Here is a 23,399-nt window from a genome sequence, read left to right as displayed (position 1 = left end):
GAAGAAGAAGAGGTGCTGCGGAAAAGAAGAGAAAAAGAAGGTATTTTTTAAAAATAATTGATTATATTGTTGTTATTATTTTGTATATTTTGTAATATTTTTTGTTTTAGTTTAGTTATTAAGATTAATAAAACTCAAAATAATAGTATTATTATTATTATTGTTGTTGTTGTTGTTGTTGTTGTTGTTGTTGTTGTTAGTACTAAGATGTTATTAATGTATTAAGATGTAACTTAGTAATATTATTGTTAGCAAAAAACTAGTATTATTATTATGGTTACTTATTATTTTTATTTACCAAAATAAACTAGTTAGTAAAAAACTAGTATTATTATTATAGTTAGTTAGTTAGTTATTATTTTTAGTAAAATTAATAATTTTAGTGTGTATTATTTTGAGTATAAAATTGTTAATATTATTAGTGTGTTAGTTATAAGGATTAGTGGTTAAACGGTTTTCATGTACAAAATTGCATATTGAAACATTAAATTTTTTTAAGTAATTTAGTTACCGTTTGAGAATTTTTATGAGATTTTTTTTTGACAGATTAAAAATTGAAGATGGATGCTAAGTTTCTTGTATGCGTTTATTTCGATGGAGTCATCTTGACAACAAGTGTTGGATGTGTATTTGAATGTCAGCAACAAATAGCAATGAGATTTAATAGAAAAGTATCATTCGATGAAATGAAGGCAATGATTAATGCAAAAATTCATAGACGTTGTGGAAGAAGGATGTCAAAAATTTTCTACAAGTTTCCAGTTTCGACAAATCCGGTCAAATTCGTCGAAATGGAGCTTGTAGACGACGAAGACGTAGAGACAATGGTTGATCTCTACTGTGGGAATGGGAGTGAGAAGAATGCACCGATTCACTTATTTGCTGAGTTAGTCGGTATGGAGCAAAATGAAGATGTTAATGCATCTGATGAAGAAGACGGGGCTGAAGACCGTGGATGGTGGCTCCAATATCATACGTTGATAGTGAATCAACTATGGGTGGGATCGGTATCGACCTGAATATTACACCCGATGTTGACATGGTTGGTGGTGAAGAAGAAGGTGCTGGCGAAGAAGAATGTAGTGGCGATCATTGGGATGAAGAGGTCGATAGTGACGGTGATCCCGATGTGGACGATGTACCTGATGATATTGACGATGAAGATGTCAACAACGATGAAGGCATTAACGCTTCTTCGGTGGGGGAGCAAATGCGGCGTATTTTGATACACAATAATCCTGTGCCACACATGTCGCTCATAGACCCCGAAGCAGCGTATGTAGCTGAGTTTTCGGAGTACCTTGAAATAGTTCATTCTCACGGGCTGGCCGTAACATCTGATGATGATGAGTTATTCATAGGCCAGAGATTCAGCTGTAAAGAAGAGTGTGTATATGCCATTAAACGGTACAGCATGAAGATATCGGTGGATTATAAAGTCTCCGTGTCTACTCCGACAATATATGTTGGGGAGTGTTGGAAGGCAGCGGAAGGCTGCAATTGACGGGTACGAGTTGCATTCATTAGAAGTTCTCAGATGTGGGACAAATTTCCGGTGCTTAATTCCCCAGTCCAATTGAACTTTTCCTCTCTTTGTCAAGCCGTGATCTTCCCCCAACTGGCACGACGGATCCGGGATAGGTTGGATGCAGCCAAACTGCTGAAGCACCCGATCGCCGTGATACCACTCAACGACGTTGAAATTTATAATTGGTGTGTTAGTGCACAATATGTGGGAAACAACGAGTGCGGACGAGGGTACAACATTTGTAATTTCCGGCCTCCGGTATGGCATCCATATAAACTGCATGAGTAATAACATTGTAACGAGTTAGACCGATAACATGTGAGTAATATATAGAAATAGAATAGATGTCATGAATATTAGAATAGCAGCTTACCCTTTCCCAGGCATGCTGTTCAATCATGAGGCGGTATATCGGGACATCACACGACTTCCCGATGCCTGGACGGGTCGTCCACCTACAAAAAATAGTATAGGGTTTAAGGTTGGTAACATTAGTCAATATATTATGACTACAAATAATGACAATTTATATTTTATCACCTGAGTGGTAGTGGATACAAATAGGGTTGGTGACTAACGCGTTCCAAAAACGGCATGCGATAAAGCGCCCAGGACTGCAGCAGTATGAGGCATTCACCGATGTCTTTAACATGAGGCTCTATTGCCCGACAAAGCTTCCGGTACAGCGTTGCTAGAACGACGGAACCCCAGCTATACAACCTAGCAGTGGACAAATCAGCTAGCAGGGGCAAGTACGACAAATGCACACTGTCGCCGTTTGCATCAGGCCTGAGTACTGCCCCTATCATATGCATGATGTACGCTCGAGCAGCGCACATCAACTCACCTTCAGTGGCGGTCGCTGATAATTGTCCAATTTTGGCTTTTAGCCATGTAAATTTTATGCCGAAAAAATATTTATCACCGTCCTCTGGCGACTCTCCTAGGAGTTGATAGCAAAGTGCAGCCGGATCGATGAATGAAGATACTCCTGTTACGGGACTCCCATCAATTGGGAGCCCAAGCTGCACTGCAACATCCTCCAAGGTCACCATGCACTCCCCGCATGGAAAATGGATAGTGTGGGTCTCCGGACGCCACCGCTTCACTAGCGTAGATAATAAATCAAAGCGTAAGTCGGAGGACCGGATCAATGCTACTGACCTAAATCCGGCTAGCTCCAAGTACGGCATCAATCGTGCATCCGGAGCTATCTTTAAAACACTCACACGGCCCCTTAATACTCGGAATGAGTCCTGATAGTGTTAAATTACAGAAAAAATATTACGATAACATAATTTATTTGTATATACTACATATATCTTTTTTAAATAAATAGAACTCCTGATTAACAAATAATAAATCATACCGCGTTATTAGCCGTATCAGATATGTGTCTAATATCGCTTCGAATCAATCGAGCCATTGCGATGCCTGCAAGTTGAAAAAAAGTTAGTAAAAAAATCTTACTTCGGTCATTTATTCGTATTTTTTTCTCCGCATTTTATTCCTTTAAAAAATATCATAATTTCTAATTTTATAATTTTACATTATTTCAGTGCATAATGTTTGAAATTTATTAATCTAGTGTGTTATTTAAATTAATTTGGTGTAAAAAAATAACCCTTACCCCTGCCTTTTACTCGTATTATTTTCTCGATTTTTATTACTTTAAATAAAAATATATTATTCTCCTATTTTATTATTTTATATTATTTCAGTACATTTTCTTTGAAATATTTTGTATTAATTATTTCTGAATTTAAAAAAAGTTAGTAATACACTATTACTTCAGCCATTTGTTCGTATTTTTTTCTCTGCATTTTATTGCTTTAAAAAATATCATAAACTTAGTCTTTTATAATTTTACATTATTTCAGTGCATAATGTTTGAAATTTATTAATTTAGTGTGTTAAGGGAGAATAAAAGAAAATAATAAATAAGGAGGGATTAAAAGGTAATTAGCCACTTATTGGTGCCGCCTTTTTATTCCCCTCCATCACCCTTTTTTTTCCTCTATTATTTTGGTAAATAAACCCTTTCCCCTGCCCTTTGGTCGTATTATTATTTTCCCGATTTTTATTACTTTCAATAAAATATATTATTTCGTATTTTATTATTTTATATTATTTCAGTATATTTTGTTTCAATTATTTGTATAAATTATTTTTGAATTTTTTTAAAAAAAGTTAGTAATACACTCTTACTTCTGTCATTTGTTCGTATTTTTTATCCGTATTTTATTATTTTAAAAAATATCGTAATTTTTTATTTTATAATTTTACATTATTTCAATTTATTATGTTTGAAAATTATTACATGTACATTTTTCGCATTTTATTATTTTCGATAAATATACAATTCCCGTTTTTTCTTTTCGTATTTTATGTTGTTTTAAACATACTTCTTTGTCATTTTACTTTTAATGCTATTTTCCTAAAATTTTAATTTCAAATTCCTAAGTAAATTTCATAAAAAAATTCCCTAATCAACATACAATGTACATACCATTATTTTTTCATTCTAAATATATTTCATAAAATATATATACTAAATAAAATAATAAAATAATTATAATGCACATAACATAAATTTTAAACACACAAATATTACAAAAAAAAATTATAAAAAAAATTACTTTTTTTTCTTTTTTCCTTCCTTCCCTCTTCTTCTTCTTTTTTTTTCTCTTCTCCTTTCCTTTTCTTTCCTTCTTTCTTTCTTTTTTTCTTCTCATTTCCTTTTCTTCTTCTTTCTTTCTTTTTTTCTCTTCTCCTTTCCTTTTTCTTTCCTTCTTTTTCTTTCTTTCCCTCTCCTTCTGCCCGCCCCACCACCAACCCCCCCTTTTTATGCATTGGTGCCGCCAATACCATTGGCGTGACCAGTGTCCCGTCACATTGGTGCAGATTTTTTTTGCAGTTTTTTTGATATATTTTGGTAAATAAAAAAATAAATATTTTGGTAAATAAAAAAAAGTTATATCATTTTGGTTATTTTTTACCTTCTTCATAATATTTTTGTAAAAAACCCGTTTAAAGTGTCTCAAAAACAATAAAGTATTAAAATATAGGCTTTTTGAAGAGAAAACTTCAAAGTATAGTGAAATGAATCTCTTCCATATGGTGATTCTGAAAACATTGGAGGAAGAATATTGAGAGAGCTGGTTTGACGTGTGAATTTGGCGAGATGATTGTGCTGACGATGTTATTCAATTTTAGGAACATGGTTGGTGGTGGTGGTAAGCAAATGATTTTTTATGGATTGAGAAATTATAAATTTATATAGATGATTGAAGGGTCTCAATTTTCTTGAAACTTATTTTACGCCTTTGACGTCATTCCAAGCACAATCACTTTTGTGATTTGTTTGGGAAAAGGTCGATGATGTGTTTTTATCATGGGATTGGCTTTTGGGACAAATTTAGTGGAATTGTTAAATATTTTGGTGAGTGCTTGATAAGTCCAAGTTTAAGGATTGTGGTTTCGATAATTATCATGTGATCTTTTAGAATATAGGCACATGTTGTTTTATATATTATATCCATTCATATCCATCCTTCTCAATTCAATATACTTTAATTCAATTTCTATTAATAGCTTACCTTAATACTATATAATACAATATATTATGAATATACATTAATTATAATTAGTTTCGAGTTATAGAAATACAAACTGGAAGCTCGCGTCATATGTCGTCGACTCTTGCCTTCCCTTTCCCTTTTGACAATCATGCATTGTTTTTAGCTACAAATAATATTTCAATAATAGTATAATATCAAGTTCTACCCAAATCACATTCAATTACGAGATCATACATATTTTGCAAATTATTCAATTTAGTCTTCTATTTCAATAACCAATCAAATTCATACTAATACTATTCGGCCAGTCATAATAAAATATAAATTCATCAAACATCTCAAATTGAGATTCATCATATTCAATTTATCATTCCTTTACGATTTAATTCATATCACACCTTTTTGTACCAAATTGTAAACAATTCAAATTACAAACATACAAATCAATTTCATAATTCAAAAATAAATTATAAATATATATAACCACCATATGAATTGATCTGGTTAAATCAATAAATAAGTTGAATCTTTAAGGACTATCCGACAATTTTATCTTTTCCTCGATTATTTCTGATTTGATTTAGTAAATGAATTACCTGTGGGGAGGTGTGTTTTTTTTGCTTGGCAAGTGAATAAAGTGTTATATGAAACAACACCCTCAAAACAAAAGAAATAACTAGGCAATTCAAAACAAATACAACACCAATGTAATTAGACTAATGACATTCGTAAAAGCCATTGTTAGTATCTCTCCAGCATCCAAGTTGATATCATTGAGGGCCTTTTCAACTATCAAATATGAAACACCGCATATCATTAGCTCTACCCACATTAAGGATCTGTTTGATTGTCAGTAAAATGTTTTCCGTAAAATGATTTCTAGAAAATGTTTTACTTTTCTGTAAAATGATTTACTGGAAAATATTTTCTGGTGTTTGATTGAGTTTGTGTAAAATATTTTCTGCTGTTTGGTAGATTTCCTGAAAATATTTTCCAGAAAAGTTGTTTTTACATATATTAATATATATTAATAAATTTTTACATTTTAAATTGTTTTTACATATATTGCAATGATTTATTTATAATTAAATAAATCAAATTAAATATATAATAATACTCAATTATTAAGCTAGAATATTAGCCGTATGAACTAGATAAATGAATCAACGAATCGTAAATTGGCAGCAAACTTTATTCAAAAAACATTGAAATTCAAAATTATCGTTCAAGATTTTGATGTTCGTATATAATACTGTCAATGTACACTTCTTAATTTGAACATCTATGGAACTGTCAGGATCTGCCTGCTGAACTTTTGTGTATGAAGAAAGGGTTGGAACTTGGAAGTTGCGAGTCGCTACAAAGACAGAAGGAGCCAAAGATTGAAGAGAGTTAAAGCAAAGGATAGAAACCACAACATGAAAGCCATAGCTGCAGACAACTGATATCTACTGCATATCTTTGACGGGCAATATGTCGAGCTGACATTGACCAAAAGACTTGTCACACTAGCAGTTGAGCAAGCCACGGCTAGTAAGAGAAATGACAAGGCCTGCAATCAGATAAAACACATGTTTTTACATCAAATTATGATAAGGGATAACACCATGGTGACGATATGCATTGAGAAATAAGAAACAAAGAAGGAACTGAATTTTAGAGGATAGTTTCCAAGATGAATTTCTTACTAACCTACGACACCAGAAACAACTACTTCAACTTCCCCGCGTCCTCCAGGACCTTTCATGTAAAGTCTGTCTTTTTTGCCAGAGGAATGACCCATTGATAGAAGACTTCCGAATCCAGAACTCCCAGCTGAGAAAAAAAGACGAAATGATATGAGATGAGAACTAAATAAGCATGAAGAAGACATTAAGAATAAACTAAAAGCTAATGTAACACCCCTAACCCGTATCCGTCGCCGAATTAGGGTTACGAGGCATTACTGAACAAATACAACCATTTTTAAAACCAACTGATCACAAACATGAAAATTAAATCATTTTCGCATAGCTATTTATAATTTACAATCAACATTTAACCAACATCGTACTCAAACCTATACATGCCATAAGATCAAGTTCAAATATTTAACAAAATACCAAAAAGGGGTCGAAAGTGTGATAGACTATGCAGATGATCCCCGAGCTCGTAACGCGTCTCCAAAATCTATAAAAACAAATGGACAAAAACAATCAAAGTAAGCTTTTATAGCTTAGTAAGTCTATAGCATATCTAAAATACATATAAAAGAATCATATAATTCTTAAAATAAATTTATTGAAATCACAATTATCAATTATAATTACTAATCGAACATTGCTATATTAAGTCATTTTGTTTAAATCTGAAAGGATGTGTATTTATCTAATACACATGAACGGACAAATGTATATACATTATATGCATATAATCAATTTACTAACATAATCATTAACTGCATATACTGATTTCTATAGTACTTATTGTTCGCACTTCATCAGATCCATTTAAATATAATTGTTCAAATACATATACCAAAAGCATAATAATTTTATACTTGATCAACTATAAGTGCCGAATGCACATATATACCTATACCCACCTATGCTGAATGCATACATATATATACACATATATATATATATCCAACAATTTCATGACAACCGATATATATATACATACTCACTATTCACAAGGACTCGAACGATTATATACTCATCAACCACCTTAAAACAATGTTCATAAACTTATCCATTTCATATAAACAAAAGCATAAATATTTATACCCAATGCATAGAATCACTTAATTTAAACAGATTCACTGGCACTTCACCTGATAGGCTTATAGTTTAATTCAGTTCACCGGCACTTAGCCTGCTAGGCTTGTAGCCTGATTCAGTTCACCGGCACTTAGCCTGCTAGACGTATAGTCCGATTCAATTCACCGACATTTATCCTGCTAGACATATAGTCCGATTCAATTCACCGGCACTTAGCCTGCTAGACGTATAGTCTGAATAATTTCACTGGCAATAAATCCGATAGTCATTTCTCCGTTGAAATTGAATTATATTCAATTCTGCGTAACAAACATGCACTTAACACATACTTGCATAATTCACAACAATAATTTCAGTCCAAAGAGTTGTAACTCATATTCGAACTATATATGTATATAAATCCATACATAAAAATTCAGCTCAAAATTTATAACCTATATCCTTGAACCACATAGGTGCATGAAATTCAAACACCAAAATCCAGCTCAATAACTTCATGATTCAACCTAACAAATTTATGTATATAACTTTATATCTAATTTCAATACAATAACTTATACATGTACGTATATACATATTCGAATCTAACATATACATATGTAATTTCATACTTAAATATATTCAAGACTTATTCATGAGTATACATATATATTACAACTCACGTGTACATATATATACACATTCATACCTTTAACCAAGTCCAAGGCTTTATACATGTATATGCTTATATATATATATATATTCGGACCTTATGTTTACATATATATTATATATATAAATACCTTTGATTAAAACAAGTATTTATACATATATATTTTTTCGAACATGATACATGTATATATTTATATCATTCATACTTAAACAAAATTCAATCCATATACTTTCAATTTCAGCTCACCAAATTACTATAGATATACATGCATATATACTGATTTAATAACCTCAAATTGCTAATAGACTTACCTCGGATATCAGCGGACACGATCGACTATTCGATTACTTTCGTTTTTCCCCGATCCAAATTCGTTTTCTTCGTTTCTTGATCTAAACATAATCAAATTTAATCTTTTTATTCATCAAAACATTCAATTAAGTTCAAAAATACATAAATGGGAAAATTACCATTTTGCCCCTAACATTTTGCACTTTTTGCAATTTAGTCCTTTTTGCACAAAACACAAAATACACAAAATTTGCCCATACCACACAAGAGCCGAATATTCATGGTTCTCATAAAAGTCCACAAATTGCATTTATTTCACACTTTAGTCCCTCAAAAATTTATTTTCACAATTTAACCCTAAATACTCAAATTCATCAAAAATCCCAAGACAAAACATGTTAATCTAAGACATATATTTCATTATTCATCATCAAACATCACAAAACACAATTATTCATCAATGGCATAACTCAAAATATTCATCAAAATCAAAAATTCAAGCATGGGTCGGGTAGTATTCAAAGCAACGATATCAAAAACGTAAAAATCATCAAAAACCAAAGCAAAAACATACCTTAATTAGACCTAGAGATAGCCGAACCTTGTTGTTCTCCTTTCTTTTCTTTTTCTTTTTCTTTTCTATATTCGGCCAAGATGAAGAACATGGCATTTAAAATTTGTTATATTAAACATATATTAGCCTTATTTTTAATTTACTATATTAACCTTTACATATATATATAACATATATAATAAGGTTATATTAGTCCTTTTCCACCCACTAACTTACATAGTGGACTAATTGCATAATAAAACCTCTAAATTATAAAGACAACAACAATTAGGTGTTTTTATAATTAACCCCTAAATTTTCATTTTACGCGATTAAGCCCTTTTATTAAATCGGACACTTAAACAACGAAATTAAAACACGAAAATTTCACACAATCAAATGCACACAAAATAAACACATAAAATAATATTAATAATATTTTTTCTAATTCGAATTTGTGGTCCCGAAACCACTATTCTGATTAGGGTCAAAAACCGGGTTGTTACAGCTAAGTTGTTTAGAACATAAGTTAAGCAGTCTACATGTTTTGCTCCCTTTAAACTAGACCAGGCTTACTCGACATGAAATCAACTGTAGGTTTAAAGACTAAATGTGCATGTTTTTCCACAGACCATGATTATTTTTGATAAATGAAAAATATGTTGATTAAAAGGCACCAACAAGGGTGTCAACCCGTTGTAAAACTATAGTAAAACATAATATGTTTAACATATCAATCAATTTCTCACATTCACATTAACACAAGCAGAACATATTTATCAGATCATGAGCTAGGTTTTTGCAAAATTCTGAAAGAACAAAAACAGAAGGCAATTCTTGGAAAGATTGATTCCAGGTAGTGTACCATCATATGCATCCCGGACCATTTGATAGCTGACAAATCCAGAAAAAAGTGTGAGCTGCAATAACAATTAGCAGCATGTCATCAGCAAACTGATCTTCAAAGTACGGTTGCATGTATACTACTCCTAAGCAGCTTTTCACAGAATCAATGGCATCAGCCCTTTTGATGCTAACATTATGTTATTTAAAACTTACATATACAAAACTAGTTCATGATGATAAAATATTCAATGTTGGCATCATTAAAATGTAACAAATGTCAGGAAAAACAATTATATACCACTTCCATCATTTATGTTAACATAAAAAACCAAGCAGTTGTTTGTAAGTACCTCCTTCAGAAGTGAAGACTCTGGTTGATCATGGAATCAATACACATAAATTATCACAAAGCTGAGAAAGGACCCAAACCTTACTATTTTTCGTCTTCATAGAATTAGTATCTACTCTCAATGGTACTTTGTTACTGGAACTGCTATCATTTGTATCCTTTTCACTAGGAAAAGCTGCCCCATCAAGCGCATTAACAAGAACACAATAGCAACGATCTATTTCTGTCAAGACCTGCATGAGAAGAAAAATGTCAGTGTGATATATTGGAGGTCCTACAATTAACCAAAACATTTTTACTTTCCATAAAATCTAGCAATTTCATTATTAACAAAGAACAGCACAACAGTATAACCGAGAAAGGATGCAAATGTACAAACAAAGAAGTGACTTTGGTACTTAAACATCTTCAGAAATAGCAAGTTCTAACATCCTCATTAGCTTATGCTTTTAAAATGGGTTGCAAGAGGAAGTCAGTTATACCAGCCAAATTGAAAACCATATAACACTAGAAACTTGCACTTTTGCAAAAATTACTTAATTAAAAATTTCATCATAAATAAATTAATTTGAGAAAAAGTAAAAGGATAAATAACACCCAACTCTAAAAGCAAAAACCACCTGAAATCGACAACGAGGCTCAAGTGCAGAACGGTAATGAACCATATCTGCAAAATGAGAGGTCGACGAGTACCCATTTCAATTTCACGCACATTGAAACGGAATCCAAGCAAAGCTTCAAGGAGAGAGCTTTTTCCATCAGATTGACTGTCGAGGGCTACAATTTTCGGGAATCGGCAACTTCTCTCCGAAGGTCACTGCCACGGCTTGGAGGCGATTGTAGGCTTCGAAACGGGGAAGGGGTAGGGGAAAGAGGTAGGGGAAAGGGAAGGAGAAGGGGAAAGGGGAGAAGAATGGGTCGTTTTCCGGAAAATGTCTTACCGAATTCAAAACGGTAAGGCATTTTCCTAAAACAGGAACTCCTTTTCCCGTGTTTTGTAAAATATTTTACAATAGGAAATCATTTTCCCCCAATCAAACACTGGAAAATGTGGAAAACCAATTCCGGAAAATATTTTCCCCTTATCAAACAGACCCAATAGTATGAAAAATAACTAAAAATAAAAATTGTGTTTAATACAAAAATAGAAAATGAATTAAAAACAATATGAAAAGAGAGCACGAAAAGAATGGATTTTATGTTAAAAAATTGTGTTTAATTGAAAATAAAAGATAAATTTTAAAAATTAATGTATAAACACAATTGTGAATTTAAGCATAGAAAATGACCCCTGCAGTCAAAGTAATGGAGAGCAAATAAATAAAATGTGTACACATTAAATAATTGTTATTAAATTTTATCAATATATATATATTATTAATGCATTTGTTAACATATTAAATATACTATTCGTACTATTGCTGCATACATTAGGCACCGGTTAATAATTAAAAAACATTTTATTATATTTTTTAGGTATCAAATATATTACATTTAAATATTTATTATTTTATTTTAATATATTTAATATTATTGTACCGTTAGTATGTAATCTAGCTTGCGTGTGCTTTGGAGTGGTCGTTGGAAAGAAATTATAGGCATGAATGTTGCGGAATCTAGGTATTGGTTTTGACTGTGGTATTGATCAGTTGTGTTGAGTTTATTTCGTAGTTGTTCAATTGCAATGAAATAGTATGGTTGATGCTCTGGCAATAGCAGGTAAAAGGAATCCTTCGTTTTTGAAAGTTGGGAGATGATTATTGTGGGCTACATATTAATTTTGGTTTGAGTTGATGTTGATTGTCTCAGGTCGAGTGTGAGAATTTTTGTAATATTTTTATCTTTGAAAGAGGTTGATATTTTCCAATGTCTTTCTTTGTCATTCTTATATGAGCAAAAGAAAAAAAATATTGTACCGCATAAATTTAATTTAGTAAACATGATAATATATTAAATAAAAAATAAAAAATAAAAAAATGCATGAATGGTTTTAATTATTATGCATTTTTCTTTTTTATAAAATTGTTTAAAAACAATTTTTAATATATTAATTAAAAAATAATAACTTAAATGTGAAAAAAAAAAAGAAGAGCGCCACTAAGCGTAAAGATCGGGTATGTAACTTGTTATATTATATATATATATAAAAGCTTATAAATATAGACTACAAGCCCCTATGAAGAAGAGCATGATCAGTTGAGAGCACCAAATCTAGGCAATAGATGCTACTTTGCTTGATACAAATTTGTGTTTATTTCCTTCTTGTAGTCAGTGTTTGTTGCCTTCATTAGGAAGGTATTTGAGAGCAAAAATTTATTTGTGGCCGTACTATTGACTTAAATAATACTTCATCCTCTTAACAATGGCATCACACATATAAACGTGTGCATAAAACTACTTTAGTATTATTTAGTTTGTGTTTGTAGCACATTGTTCCACTTCTTATGGCAACACTATATTGCAACAACTACACAAACAGTCGATATTAGAATCCAATATTAATCTCAGTCCTTATATGGGCTGAATTTGGACGAATCAAATCAATATTTTATATATTAGCTGTAAGACCCAATTTTAACCCAGACTCAAAAGCCACAAATAGAAAATATAAACTAAATAATAAATTATTTTTTTTTATAAAAAGTCCAATAAATAAATTAATGTCCATTTACAAAGTCCATCGGCCTAAATGGCCCAAACATTTTTAACCTAAACTACCTAGACACAAGCCCTAAACCCATACTAAAAATTAATCTAAGCCCAATACTCATTAACCCCAATCACATCAGCCAACCTTAGCCTAATCCAGTGGCAATAGCCCAACACTCGGTGGCCCAAATTCAAGGTTCCAGATAGTCTGCGCCGCAACTGGAACCAAGTCCCCTCCCACCCACACTGCGCCAGGATTCCACGTGTGTAACACCCCTTACCCGTATTCCTTACCGGAACAGAGTATGAGGTATTACTAGATTTTTTAAAAAATTTCGACAGCATTCCTACTTATTTTTGCTTAAACCTCCTGCAAATTTACAACACATTCCAATATACCAACAAATTTCATTTGTATAAACACACATACAGTTTAACTATTAATAAACACTACATTTAAAAGGGAACCATAACATATATTTACATGATGATCCCACGTTACATAAGTCGTCTATACATGCCATAAAATTTCGGAACACTAGTAGTAAAATACCCCAAATGTGAAGGATAGTGTAGATGATTGTCTGACTTCGTTCCAATTTCCGAGTTGTTGGAAGTCACTATAATCAAGAGAAAAATAAAATCGAGTAAGCATATAGCTTAGTAAGTAAACACATGATAAATAAGTAATTACTCCCATAACTACACCAAAATATAAACTTATTCATGAATGACTTTATTGTTTAGGCAATTTCCAGCAAGCTGTTTTTCTGCGTCATAGTCGCTAATTTATTTTTATCTGGAGATACCGGGATCCAAATTGAGTTCCGTAAATTTTTCCTGAAACTAGACTCATATACCATTTCACCATAAAAATTTCAGAATTTTTGACCCAGTCAATTAGTACAGTTTATTCATTAAACCTTCCCCTGTTTCACTGCCCAACGGTTCTGACCCTTCCTCACTAAAATTCACTTAACTCTCTGTACAAAATTTTAAAAAATGGTTTCGCTTGTTTCTAATAAAAATAGACTCAATAAGGATTCCAGGGATATAAATTTCATGCCATAATTATTTTTGTACAATTTTTGGTAATTTTCCAAAGTTAGAACAGGGGATCTCGAAATCAATCCAGCCCTGTTTCAGTAAAATTCAGATATCTCCAAAAATACAACTCTTTTGCTTATTCTATTTCTTTCATATGAGAATAGACACATTCAGCTTCAATTTCATATATTATTCAGCTTCCCATTCATTTTCCACCATTTATGGTGATTTTTTCAAAGTTACCCAACTGCTGTTGTTCAACACAGTTTATAATTAAATCGTTCCTTTTTCGTTTTTGATATTTTCTCCCATCTCATACATGGATCAATTTAGTATCCAACTCAATATTTACCCCATAAAATTTTCCACCATATGGCAATATTCACCTTCCACACTTTTTCGTTGAACACTCGGAATGTTAACCGTTATTGGTGGATCTCGCACTTAGCACCAGCACTGAATCGGGGAATCAGCACTTAGCAACCCCTCGGGGGAATCAGCACATAGCAACCCCCTTTTCATTTCAAAGATACGGTGGATATCGCACTTAGCACCACCAATGAACCGGGAAATCTGCACTTAGCAACCCCTGGGGGGAATCAGCACATAGCAACCCCCTTTTCATTTCAAAGATACGGTGGATATCGCACTTAGCACCACCAATGAAATCGGGGAATCAGCACTTAGCAACCCCTCGGGGGAATCAGCACATAGCAACCCCCTTTCACATTTCAAAGATATGGTGGATCACGCACATAGCACCACCAATGAATTGGGGAATCAGCACACAGCTACCCCTTTTATATACAACATACTCCGGCTTATTCCGAGTGTTCAACCCATAAACCATATATTGCAACCCTTTATCACCTTTCCCGATTTAACAACATTTTTAGGATATTGCCAAACATTTATTTTAAATTCCAAATAAATCTCAACATATATCAAATAATATCAAAATAATACATTAAGTCACGTGTTTACTTACCTCGGTGCAAAATATCGTAATTTTGCACTTTACTCCACTATCTTTTCTTTTCCCCGTTTGATATACTCTTCACGTCTTTCTTGATCTATAATAGCAAATTTAACTCGTTTAATATTCACATTTATTAAAATAATCCACCACCCAACTTTTTGAAAAATTACAATTTTGCCCCCAAACTTTTGCATAATTACACTTTTGTTCCCAAGCTCGGAAATTAAACTTCATCACTTATTCTTAAGTTTTATAACATGCTGAACATTTTTCCCTTCTATGGCAACATCAAATTCCCACTCCAACACATACTTTTGAATATTAATTATTTTTACCGATTATGTCTATTTACCCGTTTTCGCTTAAAATTGCTTAGCAAAAGTTGTTTAACATAATCTCTAGCTTCATATTCCACCATAAAACAGCAAAATAAACACATTTCACCTATGGGTATTTTTCCAAATATGAACCCTAACACGAATTAATGGTAGAATAAGCTAAACCAAGTTACCGGGACTCCAAAAATACGAAGAACATTAAAAACGGGGCTTGGAATCACTTACTATGGAGCTTGAAAGCTTAAAAACCCTAAATATGGCTTCCCCCTTGCTGATTTCGTTCACCATGAAGAAGATGAGCATATTTTGCCATCTTTTTCCCATTTAATTCTATTTAATAACCAAATGACTAAAATGCCCCCATTTAAAAAAATCTATTTCACCCATTTCTTATGTCTATTTTTGTCCATCAACTAACTAATGGTCTAATTACCACATAAAGACCTCCAATTTAAAATTTCATAACAATTAGACACCTCTAAGATGTAGAACTCAACTTTTGCACTATTTACAATTTAGTCCTTTTGACTAAATTGAGTGCCCAAACGTCGAAATTTTCGAACGAAATTTTTACGAAAATTTTCCGTGAAATTGTAGACCATAAAAATATAATAATAACCATATTTTCCCTCATCATATTTGTGGTCCCGAAACTACTATTCCGACTAGGCCCAGAATCGGGCTGTTACAACGTGCGCCTCCACTCCAGGATGGCCGAACCTGCAACAGACGCAACAAACAAGAGAATAAAAGAATAATAACAGAATAGCAGAGAAAAATAGAAAAATAATTTTTGTAATTTTATTTTATATTCGGCTATATAAAGCCGATTGCAAATCTGTAAAGGGGATTCTATGGAGGAATGAATCAAAAATTCAGTACCAACCATCAAAGTTCTTTTGCAAAATAGAGATAGAAGGTAGCAAATATTTTTTTCTTTTTGTTTTTTCCTGTTTCGATTTATTTTTAAAGAATAAAAAAAATAAAGAGTAAAAAAGAAGGCTTATCTTGCGACGCCTTCAGATCTGCGCGAAAAAGAGCTAAAAGGCCCTTTGTGGTGCAGCTTCGACCACCGTTCACGGTGGAATCGCGGTGGGCTGGCTGGGCTTGAAACCCTAGTAGAGGAAATAGGTTTTTTTTTAAAATGGCAGAATGATTTTTTTTAAAAACAAATGGTGTTATTTATAGATGGTATGAAACGGCGTCATTTAGGGCCTGTTTCAGTTGCCTCAAAACGACGCCGTATAAGGCTATGACGTGAGCGGTGACCCGACCCGAGGGGAGGATCCACGTATTTTTTGATCAATAGGCAATTTCTGCATTTGGCCCCTCCGCATTTTTTATTATTTTAATTCAGTTTTTTATTTTCTTCAATTGATACATTAAATTTTATTTGGGTTTCTAATTTGGTCTTGGTGAAACGGAGCGTTTCAGAGGGCAGGGATATTTTCTCATTCAGTCCCTTTGAGTTATTCGAGCCTTTCAATCGGGTCCTGTATTTTATTTTATTTACGTTTTTTCCCTCTAATTTTGTTTTAGATCCAATTTAATCCTTATTAGTTTAGTTTAATTTTTTTAATTTATTTAAATGTTATTTTTTAATAATATGTTTACTTTTAAATCTAATTTAATGATTAAGCTCAATTATTATTTTAAATTTATTATTAACATTATTTAAATTTACCATATACTATTGTTTTAATTTCCATCTATTATTTTATATATTTTTATGTAATTTTCAATATAATTTAATTTTTTATGGTTTTATTTTATAATACATTTTTTAAATTCACTTATATATATTTCTTTGCTTTAAAGATTTATACAATAATATTCTTACACAATACTATTTTATACAAATATATACGATTTATATTAAACTATTTTTATTACACATATATACATATATAATATATTTCATGCTATTATATATATCTTTTTTTTTACCAATTTTCATATATATAATTTATTTCTTTAAAAAACTTATTTTATTATATTTTACCTATTTCAACTTTTTATATATATTATTATATATATAGTATTATCTATTTTGAAATTTTCATTCCATATGTATTACTTATTTAGATAAATATATGTATATTATTTTGTGTACTACTTATTTTGGTTTTTTTTATACAATATTTACTTTAAAATTCATTTAGATATTATTATTTCACATAGTATTTATTTTTATCTTCATTTTTTATTTATTTCAAACTCATATATATATTGTTTATTTTGAAATTTTCTGCATATAATTTATTGTTTATATTGATGATTTTGAATTTCCTTTCTTGTATGCTATTTTTTTAAAAAAATTGTTATACTTTATTTGTGTTAATTTGCTTGGTATTTCTTTCAAAATTGACTTATAATTCATTAGCTTTTGATGTTAGTATTTGCATAATATGTGATGTAAGATTATTGCTCTCATGTGTATTGTATTGCTTATTTGTATTTATCGATTATTTGTCGTCCTTTAGAGTACATTGTGATTTACAAATTGTCACTTCTTGTTGTACATTATTATTCTATCGCAAAGTTACGTTTAATATGATTTAAGTTTTGAAATCATTTTACCCAAAAGCTTCCAAGATAGCATAACACTCGGTATTTGGGATTTTCAAAACGATCATACCCTAACTTACGGGGTCACTATTTTTCGATAATTTCAAATATACGAACCTTTTTAAAAAAAACACACATTTACTTAAAAATTATCTCGGGAATCAGAAAAAGACCGTGTTCCAGTTTACCGGATATGAGTTCTTCTCTGAAACCGAGATGACCAAAATTTTTAAAAATAAATAAATTTTGGTGTTTATTCTTGTTTCGGGATTTAAGATATTAAGTCCTAACTCACGGGATATAATTTTTTTTCTCGATTAACGAGAAATACACCCTTCTTTAAATTTTTAAGTAATTTTAACAAAAGGATCATATTTTTAAATTTCTTTTCGAAATTTTAATTTTTCGACATTAAGACATTAATTAATCGATTAGGTACCAATTTTGGGCGTTACGAGGGTGCTAATCATTCCTCGTATGTAACTGACTCCCGAACCTCTTTTTTTTTTAAATTCGTAGACCAAAACCGTTTTCAAGGTGATCCGATTGCACCACAATGAAAGATCGGTGGCGACTCCAATCTTTTTTAAGTAGATGACTATTTACTTTTTTTTAAAAAAAAAATGGGTTTCCACTGTCTTGTAGTTTGTTTTCATTATTGTTCATGCTGAGCCTAAATATGGAAAGGGGAGGTCGGTTTTAGGGATTGCCTTTGGATGGTGCAAAAATGCAGATTGCAGACCAGGGAGGAACATTGAATATGCGGGCAAATTGACTTGTTTTCAGGATAAAGGATCCTCAAGTTATCTGTAACTGTCTTCACTGTATTAAATTTATCCCATGGTTCACGTTTTATTTAATACAAAACTTTTTCAATATTTGAACAATTGCGGTCATAAATATTTGTGGAGAAACCAAACTTGTTCAAATTTTCCATGCCTCTCATCCTTGTCATTGAGAGGAAAGTTAATTTTCAAACTTGCTATTATTACATGCCAATTAAGACTAATGAATAACATCCTTAATTACAAATTAATATTCAAAAAAAGAGAAGAAAATAAAAACAATCAATTGGTGTGATTCCCAGTATCACCAGGAGATGTGGAGGCACTCTTGGGTGTTGAAAATGGCAAAGAATTAGGTGGTAGAAATATCAAACTCCCTGGTTGGGAAGTTGTGGAAGGAGGTGGTTTGTTGAAGAAGCTTGAGCCACATCCATTTCCGTTCACTGCAAATGTTTGCTCTCCCCATTTCAACCTTTGTGCCAAGCTCTCCCCGCTACCACCACCACCATTATTATTATTGCCGGTTCCAATGATTGATGTGAGAGCCGCCGCTAAAGCAGATTGGAAATTGGGGTCTGTTGTGATTGCTTTGGTTGCTGCAGCGATGGTATCCGGTAATGGCTGTTGAGGAGGATTTAGGTTATTCTTTTGCATGAAAGATGGAAAAATGTTATTGTTCTCCATGGTGGACTGTGGTCTCCCATTAATGTTAAGAGGGTTTTTCATGTAGGGTTGAGTACTTGGACTACCATAGCTAAGAAGCCCATTGCCCCAAGACACAGTGTTGGATTCGGAAGAGCCAAAGCTGAGACTTGCGGAAGCATATCTTGATGTAGTGGGATAAGCTGAAGAAAACCTATTGAAAGGAAATGATGAGGATGAAGATGGTGTTGAAGTAAGGTCAAGAGTGATTGTTGGGTGTGATGAGGCAGCCGAGAGTGAAGAGTTGGGCAAGTAGAACTTTGATTTTGAGTTATCAGATAGGTAGACATTGAGCCCATGGAGGTTGGCGGTGGAAGTTAACGATGCAACACTGGAACCCGACGACGATGCACCAGACAATAGCATTGAAGCTGCTGCACAAGTGGTGGAAGCCATTGCAGTGGCTGACATCGGAAGTGGATGATTGTGGGTTCCTTCATAAGTTGTGATTAAGATCGACAAGTCTTCAGCACATCTTTGAACCTGTAAGTTCAGGGAGGATAACAGTTTAATTAATGTAGCCATTAGTGGCTTAAAAAAAACAGAAAATTAACCTTCAAAATTCACCTGTTTTCTCACAGGGCATGAAGGTGCAGCTGTGCAACGATAATATGCCCGAGGGCAAGGGTTTCCTTTAGCAATCTTCTGCCCATATTTCCGCCATTGGCATCCATCATTCATCTGTAAAAAATTACAAGAACATTATAACCGTGAAACCATGATTAGTATAGTTGTATCTATATGCACTAAACACCATGATAATACCGTGGGAGTTTCGCATCTGGTTCTGACGCAAACCCTAGCTTTCTTAACAGAGTTTTGTTGCAAAACTTCATCGTCTCCGGTTCTGGTTGTCTTGAGAACTTTGCTTGGTGGCCATGTTTCCTCTTCCTTGAGTTCTTGAGTACCTTTCACTGGGCTTGGATTTGGCAAAGTTTCATCATCTACCTCAGACTTAGAAGCTTCAAGCTTGTAATCTAAGCCAAGAGATAAGCCTTCATTCCCTCTCTCCTCCTCTTTTCCATGGCTGCTGGATGCTTTGTTTTTACCATCCTTTTTCGAATCACTCGAAAACCTTCCAAGTGTAAGAGACACAAGCTCGGGTTCTTCTTCTTCTTGTTGGTGGTGGTGGTCATTATTTTCTGCTGCTTGGGATTTCTTTGAATCTTGTCCAACAATGTCATAAAATTGCATTTGTAGCTTCTGATAATCCTTCATAATCCGATTTAAATACATCTTTAGTCTTTGATTTTCTTCTCTAACCTCTCCCATCTCAGCTTTGGCAGATTCAAGTTGATCATCCTATTTTCCATGCATAACAAAAAACACAATACTCAGTTTAACCAAATAATCTTCTTTATTGCAAATATAATTCAATCATGTCATAATTGAATTTTCAATTACTTCCCCAAGAATTACATCCTTATCTGAAAATCTATACCCTTATTAAAGCATAAAATTCATGTTTGTATTTTTCATGGATACATACATAGATACATATACATAAAACAAAGCTAACCTGCTCCTTTCGAGTTGAAGAAGAAGCCATGGAGTACTCAGGTTCGGTTCTTTCAGTATCAGATTTTAGAGATACCTGTTTTAATATTGCACAATGTTGAATTAGCATAAAATGAGTCTATTTATATTAAAATCAAAGCTGCTGGAAGCCCAGAATGAAGCCAAGCAATTGGAAAAGTAATGGTGAGAATAAAAGGATGGGCGATGACTTCAAGTCTAGCATCGAGACAAGAAACATATACATTAGTCAAAATCTAGAAATCAAGGGATTTAAGAAATATAAAAAAAAGGTTGAAAAATCTATAAAAGATGACACAAATTTCTATGGCTTGATTGTTCATGTTTGTAGCAATACTTTTATTGCTTCGTAGCCAACTTGGAATATTTCCCTTCATTTCTTCCACAACCAAATGCTGTATAAATCCAACTTGTCTCTTTCTTGTATAAAACATATGTGCCAGATGTTGATTTGCGAGATGGTATATGGTGAACTATCTAGGATCAGAAAATATACATATCCTTTTTGGATAATGTAGAAATATATTGTTATTTCGTGCTAATTTATGTTAAAATTTTATACTTCTTTTTAGTGTGCTGGATTTACGTGATTGCATACATAGGTATTGCATCCATAGTGATCACCAAATTTTTATGCTTCACACAAATTAAAATAGTTGATAATATATGTTGTACAGACTGTGAATTAATTAAATCTATATCTTATTCAAGGTCGATATTTTACAATAACTTTATCCAATTATATAATAGATATTGGTCATGAAGAAAACTATCAAAATTGTAGAATAACCATTCCTTTCAATCCACAGTAACGTGTACATTAATCAGAATAAATAAAATTTCTACTTGAAATTATTATTAAAAAAAGAATTCATATAAAGGTTTACCTTGTTGTTGTTGCTGCTGCTTAAATCCTTTTTTCCAGGGGAAGATGGCTTTTTATCATCATTCTCACAACAGAGTCTTTTATCTCCTACCTGATCATCAAAGTTAATAACATGAAATAGATTAAGAAAACATTTTTTCTTTTATCCAAAGAAACAGCATGAAACTGCTAAAACCAGACATACGAAATACAAATAAATTTTGTTTATAGAAAAATAGAGGGAAAATATGAAGAAAAACCAGCAAGGAATAAGAATGGTGTGTGTATTGACCTTGGGAAGAACAACAAGAGCAGGAGCGTCTTCATCATCAGCACAAGAATCAGCTATCTTCTCTTTCTTCACAACTGCACCACCTCCTATATCATCAGATCTCTTCTTCAAATTCTCCTCCATTGAGCTTTCTCCTCCTTTTTCTTTTTTGTTGTAATAAAATCTCTCAAACAAACCAAGTTCGCTCTTCTTTTATAGAAGGGCTGCTGTATTTGACTCTCTCTCTTTTAACTTAAAAAAAATGCAAAAACAATGGCTTTCATCATAACTCTTTTAATCACGGATTTATATTGTAGTTTATTCATTATATTATGAATTTCAGTGTATATATAAAAAAAATGACTTCATGCTCCAATAAACATTAATGTCAACAAAACCCAAATCCACTTGCATTAAACAAAAAACAAAAGAACCAAGGAAAGACTATAATGAAAAAAAAAGAGAGTCATTAATATATTCATCCCATATGTAATAAAAAAATATAAGGAAGAAATGAAATTCAACTCTTTTGGATAACATGTACTGGCAAAGGGCAAAAGAATACAAAAAAAAAAGACGGGGGGAGGGGTTCGAGCCGCATTACACGGTCCCCACCTAATGTCAAACAATGCTACCATTCGTTGAAGTTTCGTACTTTGCGAACGTCACATGGGGGTATTGGATTGGTTCATGGTCAAAGGTTTTAACTTTTTTTTTTTTTCTTACCTCCGGTGACGGCAGCTTTGCTTTGTTTTTTTGTAAGACTTCGCTATATTGTAGTGAGATTCGGAATCTGACTCCGACGAAACTACTTTTAGTATTTTTCTTTTTAAGCTTTTGACAAAGGATAAGAATTGAGATTGTCTATAAAATCTAAAATCGAGATTGAGTTGATCTGGCTTTCCCAAAGAGTGGAGGGTTTTTGGGTTAAAAAAAATGGTGGTGTGGGGATTGATGACAAACATGGGATAAAATCTTTAAAGAAAAAAAAAGTAACCCTCCGAATCCATGCAGTACTAACTTGACCTGTTGTAACGAACTAGTCCAAACGCAATTCCATTAATATATTGTGTGAAGAATTATAGCTTGAACCTGTA

General features: G+C 32.4%; 2 protein-coding genes across 3 annotated transcripts; both read right to left on the bottom strand.

Moving 5' to 3' along the window:
- Positions 1-6,280: 6,280 nt before the first annotated feature.
- LOC107943889 (uncharacterized) lies at positions 6,281-11,580 on the bottom strand. The gene is made up of 5 exons (XM_016877700.2): positions 11,183-11,580; positions 10,643-10,795; positions 10,233-10,287; positions 6,802-6,924; positions 6,281-6,661 (listed from the first exon to the last, which is right to left on the bottom strand). Exons 1-5 carry the CDS (start codon positions 11,225-11,227, stop codon positions 6,618-6,620), a joined length of 420 nt encoding a protein of 139 aa, XP_016733189.1. The 5' UTR covers positions 11,228-11,580; the 3' UTR covers positions 6,281-6,617.
- A 7,418-nt stretch (positions 11,581-18,998) lies between these two features.
- Positions 18,999-22,559, bottom strand: LOC107946500 (WRKY transcription factor 72B). 2 transcript variants are annotated; one of them, XM_041107067.1, is made up of 6 exons: positions 22,324-22,559; positions 22,054-22,143; positions 21,150-21,224; positions 20,396-20,932; positions 20,198-20,311; positions 18,999-20,113 (listed from the first exon to the last, which is right to left on the bottom strand). In XM_041107067.1, the coding sequence occupies exons 1-6, from the start codon at positions 22,444-22,446 to the stop codon at positions 19,211-19,213; spliced, it is 1,842 nt and encodes a 613-aa protein (XP_040963001.1). In that variant the 5' UTR covers positions 22,447-22,559; the 3' UTR covers positions 18,999-19,210. The 2 variants fall into 2 exon arrangements, with proteins under 2 accessions (XP_040963001.1, XP_040963002.1); XM_041107068.1 differs by having other exon boundaries at positions 21,156-21,224.
- Between the last annotated feature and the right edge of the window lie 840 nt (positions 22,560-23,399).

The sequence above is a fragment of the Gossypium hirsutum genome, chromosome D12 (genome assembly GCF_007990345.1).
Source record: "Gossypium hirsutum isolate 1008001.06 chromosome D12, Gossypium_hirsutum_v2.1, whole genome shotgun sequence".
Lineage (NCBI taxonomy): Eukaryota > Viridiplantae > Streptophyta > Magnoliopsida > Malvales > Malvaceae > Gossypium > Gossypium hirsutum.
This window is presented reverse-complemented; position numbering and strand designations above follow the sequence as displayed.